This window comes from Aedes albopictus, chromosome 3 (assembly GCF_035046485.1).
Source record: "Aedes albopictus strain Foshan chromosome 3, AalbF5, whole genome shotgun sequence".
Classification (NCBI taxonomy): Eukaryota; Metazoa; Arthropoda; class Insecta; order Diptera; family Culicidae; genus Aedes; species Aedes albopictus.
The window spans coordinates 368,723,285-368,729,252 of record NC_085138.1 but is presented as its reverse complement, the minus strand read 5'-3'; the positions used below and the strand labels follow the sequence as shown (position 1 = coordinate 368,729,252).

General features: G+C 42.2%; 1 protein-coding gene across 1 annotated transcript; it reads left to right on the top strand.

Moving 5' to 3' along the window:
* The first annotated feature begins 726 nt into the window (after window positions 1-726).
* Window positions 727-3,676, top strand: LOC134291776 (eukaryotic translation initiation factor 2-alpha kinase 1-like). Its single transcript, XM_062859940.1, has 3 exons — window positions 727-1,017; window positions 1,091-1,845; window positions 2,168-3,676. The coding sequence occupies exons 1-3, from the start codon at window positions 942-944 to the stop codon at window positions 3,467-3,469; spliced, it is 2,133 nt and encodes a 710-aa protein (XP_062715924.1). The 5' UTR covers window positions 727-941; the 3' UTR covers window positions 3,470-3,676.
* Window positions 3,677-5,968: the final 2,292 nt, after the last annotated feature.

Genomic DNA, 5,968 nt, shown 5'->3' with positions numbered 1-5,968 from the left:
AGACTGGATTCGATCCACGAACGTCGGGATCACCGAGCTCGTGTTTTATCCACACGGCTACCGACGCTTGAGAATACCATGTTGCTAAACATGAATAAAAGCCAAGCTGTGAGACGATTTTACGTCATAGAGTGACCTTATGAAATTCATCCGAATCATTATGAATTATTTAAAGGCCGTTTCATTTGTTGGGCCTTATGGAAAGCTTAAGGTTATTTGGCTGAGTGTGGGCGAGGCTGTCAAGCAATTGCCCAGCTGTCAAAAGGTGATTTGAATAAATCGTTTTGAAATTGATTTTAGGTATCAAAACAAAGTTCTAAAAATCTGAAAAAATCATTAAGGCTCAGAAAAAGGTGCTCTTTTGTTTAAAAATATAAAATCATTTATTTTTTCTAAATTTAAAAAACCACTCGTGTAAATAAATTAGATTCCAAGATGCTTTACCTTAAATATCGCTCCTGACGCTGGATTCCGTTCACAAAACTTTACTAGTCTTCAACCCTGGTCTTAGGGAACGTTCAAAAATTACGTCCAACATTTGAGGGAGGGGGGGGGTCCAGAAAAGTGTGACAGCACGTGTATTGAGTATAGGAAAATTGCGTGACAGAGGGGGGAGGGGGGGTCTAGAAATCCCGAAAAACGATGGACGTAATATTTGAATCTTCCCTTACAAAACAGCTGATCAGCGGCAACGCCGAGGAAGCGAAAGAGCAACCAAAGCAAACCGTCAAAATTCACATGCGCGTGAAGAAGAATCCTGCGAAGAACAACTTCATCAGCCGCAAACCGCGCGAGCTTATCGTGATTTTTATTTTGATTTCGACAATCTTCCTACTTTTTTCGTTCTGCTGCTTTTGTGAATGAAACATCCTTCCCTGTTGTGAAATGGTAATCGGTTAGAAAGTGTTTTCCTTTGGTGAAAAACAGTGAAACCTACAACGATGGATTCGGACGAGGATGAGGACAGTTTCGACCATGAATGGGATAACCTCCAAACGATAAAAACATTCGACGGTGGTAGGAGAAGAGCGGAGATTCGTGAATTTTCCGGAATGTTCTAAATGGGAGCTTTTGGTTTTTATGTTTTCAGTGCGATCCCAAGATGAGCTTTCGTCGGTGACCCGTGCCTCGACGAGACTGATGGACAATGGTCTGCAGAGTCGAATTGCTGCCAAGGCGAGCACGCCGGTATCGCTGCTGGTGGAAAGTCTGGTTCAGCAGTTGTGTGCACTGCTGGAAGCGGATCCGGAACGGTCGAAGGAATTATACGAAACGATTTGCCAACGATTGCATGCGGTCAATCTGATCGACGAGACCTACTCGATGGGGGAATTTGAGATGATGCGAAGCCAGTACCAGAAGGCCCTCTATCAGTTGGTCAGCATTGCCCGAGGCAATAACCTGCCGGTGCCGTCCCTCGAGAAAATTTGGCCGTTGCAACCGTCTGTTGGATTGGAATGGTCTCGGTATCATAGGGAGTTTACGGAATTGGAGTTCATTGCCGGCGGGGGGTTTGGTAAGGTGTTCAAGGCCCGGAACAATCTGGACGGGATTGTATATGCTGTGAAGAAGATCACGATCCGATCGACGACCATCAAGAACGTGTTGGTGCACCTGGCGGAGGTTAAGACGTTGGCCAGTTTGAATCACATCAATATTGTTCCGTACAAGGCGGCCTGGTTGGAACCGCTGTTGGCCAATGGGGAACCGGGAAGTGATTCTAGTGGAACTGGCATCTCAACTATTGACGATGATGATGAGGATGAGGAAGAAGAGAGCGACGAGGAAGAGGAAGATGAGCGAATTTCCAATGGAGTGTCGTTCAATTATGTTTCTGGATTTCAGGTAATTAACAAGGAAAAATATCCAAAGGTGCATTTTGTTTTTGTTCTTTTTTATATAACTACATATGATAACACTTAGGAAAAATGAGAATCCATTGCTTATTATAATTGAACAAACTTATTCCTTTGCAAAGACCCATGAATTCGAAACATATTTATCTTTTCTTTATTGTAAGACACATAAATTATCCTGTGCATAATTGATGCGATTGATGATTTCTAATCAAGTTCCTCTTTTTGTCCTCAGTATATTTTTCAGATTACTTGTTTTATCTTTTTAAATAGAACTAAAATGAAATGATTTGTTCGTTCGTTTTTTTCAGTCTCGCAAAAGAAAATCTACTCTGAACGATTCCCTAAAACTTCAAGATGACACCGATGATTTCAGTATTCAGTTCGAGGACAGCAACGGTTGCAGCAAACCAGAAGAGAACAACCAACAGTTGGCTGAACTAGAGGATGCACGAGGAAGCCTAATCAGCGTAGAAGAATCACAACCGCACGTAAAGCTGAAATGGGCAACTCTTTACATTCAAATGACTCTTTGCCATCTCACGCTTCGGGAATGGTTGGACGACCGCAATCGTTTCCTGTGTTTCGAAGAATTCTATCACAATTTCTTGCGCTGTCCGCGAAGAGAATGCACCACAACTGCCAATCCGAGGAACTCCTTCTGCCGTCAGACATCGAAACTCAGTTCAGGCAGTAGTTCTGGTGATTCCGGCCCTTTGATGGAAGCCAGAGCCAGTATGCCAAGTCCCCCACAGGACGACAAATCTGCCAACCACACACCGCAGCACCTGGACGTAATAACAGACGTTCTGCACCAGCTGCTTAACGGCCTCACCTACATTCACTCACGAGGAATCGTCCATCATGACATCAAGCCGAGCAACATTTTCGTCAGCGTCAGCGATCACGACAAAGCGATCTCCATCCAGCTAGGAGATTTTGGCCTAGCCTGCCCCCTGCAGAGTTCCCACACCGGAGCCGGATTCGGAACTCCGCTCTACGCCGCCCCGGAGCAACTCGAAGGCAAATGTGATCCCAAATCTGACATCTACAGTATGGGAATCATTCTGCTGGAACTGCTCATTCCCTTCGACACCGACATGGAACGGGCCGATATGATCAAGCAGGTTCGCAAGGGACAGTTCCCGAAAGATCTCGACCAAGAGTACGTCGACCTGCTCAAAAATCTCCTTAGTACCCGTCCTTGCCGTCGTCCGGACACTTTCGCCCTGACCGAGGCCGTCAACTGTATGAAACTCAACCGAGATAAAGTCATATCTCAGCTGCGGAAAAGTCTCTCCATCCAAGAGGAGGAAATTCAATCGCTCAAAAGCACCATCGACGAGAAAACCCGGCGCCATGAGGAATCCCAGGAGGAAATGTCCCTCCTGGAGTTGCGAACCAGCGAGTCACTTATACTGAAGGAACAGGAGCTGATCTACAAAACGCTGGAAATTGAGAACAAGGAGAAGCAACTGCGCTCGAAGGAACAAGAGCTGCGAACCAAAGACCAGGAGATTCATCGGCTCAGAGAACTGCTCAAGAGTTATCAGGAGAAGGACACCGGCGATGAAAACGGCGATGGCGGACAGGGCAAAAGTGAAACTGAATGAGATACCGGAGATACCAACGACCCAGGAATTGCTTTCTCATTGCGTGATGATCTACTTAGAATCGATTTCATTGACTTGATTGTGTAACGAATGCTAGGCTGTAGTAGAACTAGGTACTATTAATAATTTCTTTAGAATAAAGTAAGTTTTGTAGGTTATTTATTGCGGCAATAAAAATAAATTTGATCCAGTGGTTACCAAATGAAAGTCTTCTCATTTCTTCTTATTTCAAACAATTAGTATTCATTTTTCGCTGCTTCCAGGACTCCAGGAGGGATGACAATCAGCACTTACTGTACACGTAAGGTATAAAACACTGATGATACCCGAGTTGTGATTCCTGCACTCAGACAAACCATGACGACATTTTTCAAATGCATAGATGTAAGCTCCTACTATTTACAGAGGTCCGAAAAGTGATTAGAATAATTATTTTGTAGTCTCAAAAACTTGAAAGTGTTTGTCCAGTGTCACGACCTCAAGAAACAACAGAACCATGTATTTCAATATCGAGCCAAAGTGGTCGTTATACTGTAAGATCAAAATCTAGACTAGAAGATAGGAGAGCCCAACTAATCTGGTGATGTCAACTGTTTTTGGAATTTCATGAAACAGTGGCAACAGCAGCGCAAAAAAGGATAGATGCCGCTCAGGGAGACCAACTTAATGTCGTCGACGAATAATGCATATGAGTTTTGAACCGGAATAATGCCGTTAGGGACCGATTATAATTACTTGTGGCTACCAAGGTACCAAAGAACTGGATTATCATAGCTGATAACGGCCATGGTAGTAACCTCAAAACGCATAACTTTTTTCAGAGAGTTCGTCGTGGGATTGCTTCCGGGACCCATCATGGGGTTTCTTCAGGAATTCCTCCAGATAGTCAACAATTCCTTCTATGATTCCTTCAGAAACAACTTCAGGGATTATTAAAAAAATACTCCAAGGATTCATCATTGCTTCTGGGATTCCTCCTGTTTTTTTTTGGGAATTTCTCCAGGTATTCGTTCAGGAACTGCTACTGGAATTCCTCCAGTAGTTACTCCACGATCTCTTATGATTGTTTCAGAATTTCTTCAAAAAAAAATTCTGCGATTTCTTCAATACTTCCTTCCGGGGTTTCATCAGAAGCTTTTCTTGTCATTCCCTCAGTAATTTATCTTGGGATTTTTTTTTTAAATTCCTTCTGGGTCGCAAGGGATTCCTCCAGGAGTTCTTCCAGGGATTCCTCTGGGAATTTCTCTAGGGTTTCCTCCGAAAATTATTGCAGGGATTCCTACAGAAATTCCTCTAGAGATTCCTCTGGGAATTATTCCAGAGATTCCTTCAGGAGTTCCCCTAGACATTCCTCCCGGCATTCTTCAAGAAATTACTCCAGAAATTCTTCCAGGGATTCCTCCAGCAATTTCTTCAGGTATTCATCAAGGAATTCCTCCAAGAATTCATACACGCATTATTCCAGGAATTCCTCCAGGAGATCATTCAGGAGTTTCTCCAGGAGATCCTCCAAGAAATCGAACTTTATTGGCATGCTCTGGTTTGATATTCGCATCTAGCTAACTATAGTAATGACTTTCAGTTTGCTTATCAATCTGATAAGTCAACGGTTACGGCACTTCATTTGTTAGTAACAAATTTGGAAAAAAAAGTTTTCAGCAAAAGAAATATAGATATAGATATTTTCATTCATTAATTCTTCGTTTGCAGAACTCTTCGGTGAATTTTAAGGATTTTATTTATCATTGGAAAATATTTGTAAAATCCCCGAAGATAAATATTTTAGAAAGAAAATCTGACCCGGAGATCATTTCGACCCCCGTTTACGGTACTTCCCGGTTGGTCCAGTACTTTTTGAGAAGCAGGCTTTTTCCCAGTGCGGGCGAAGAAGGAGATGTTGTACGTACGTATGTTTTTTTTTTATAAAGAACAGACGTGCAGTCCCAAGTAATCTGCACAGCAAAAAAAAAATCGGTTTTGGCCAGGCCTCTCAAAATCAATGAAATTTTAATAAAAATCAACGCTAATTAGGCCAAATTAGGCATATTCATGAAGAAATTTGTAAATCAAGATGAATAAAGTTTCATTTTGCCCAATTTTGAAGAGCTTCGTCCCCCAACTATCGTGATTTCGGGTGAAATTGATCAGCGGGGTAAAATTGAACGACCTGAGGGCCATTTTTATTTGTTCATCATCTGGCTCAAGAGTTATTGAATGATGAATTTACTTGTTTTACAGCCAATTAGTCACATATTTCTGTATAAAATTAAAAATTTTCAGAAACTGCGTGTTAGGCGAACTTCAAAGACACTTTCAAACTTTTGTTACCGTAGCTGTATCGTACATGTAATGAATATTCGAATGAATGTTTCCAGCTGCCAGGTATTCGCTGAACCCGATTTTGTCATCAAAAGTTCAATAAATATTGAAACTTGTGCATAAAATTGTACATTACATCCGGAAGTACATGTTATATTTAGTACGGAAATGACATACTTT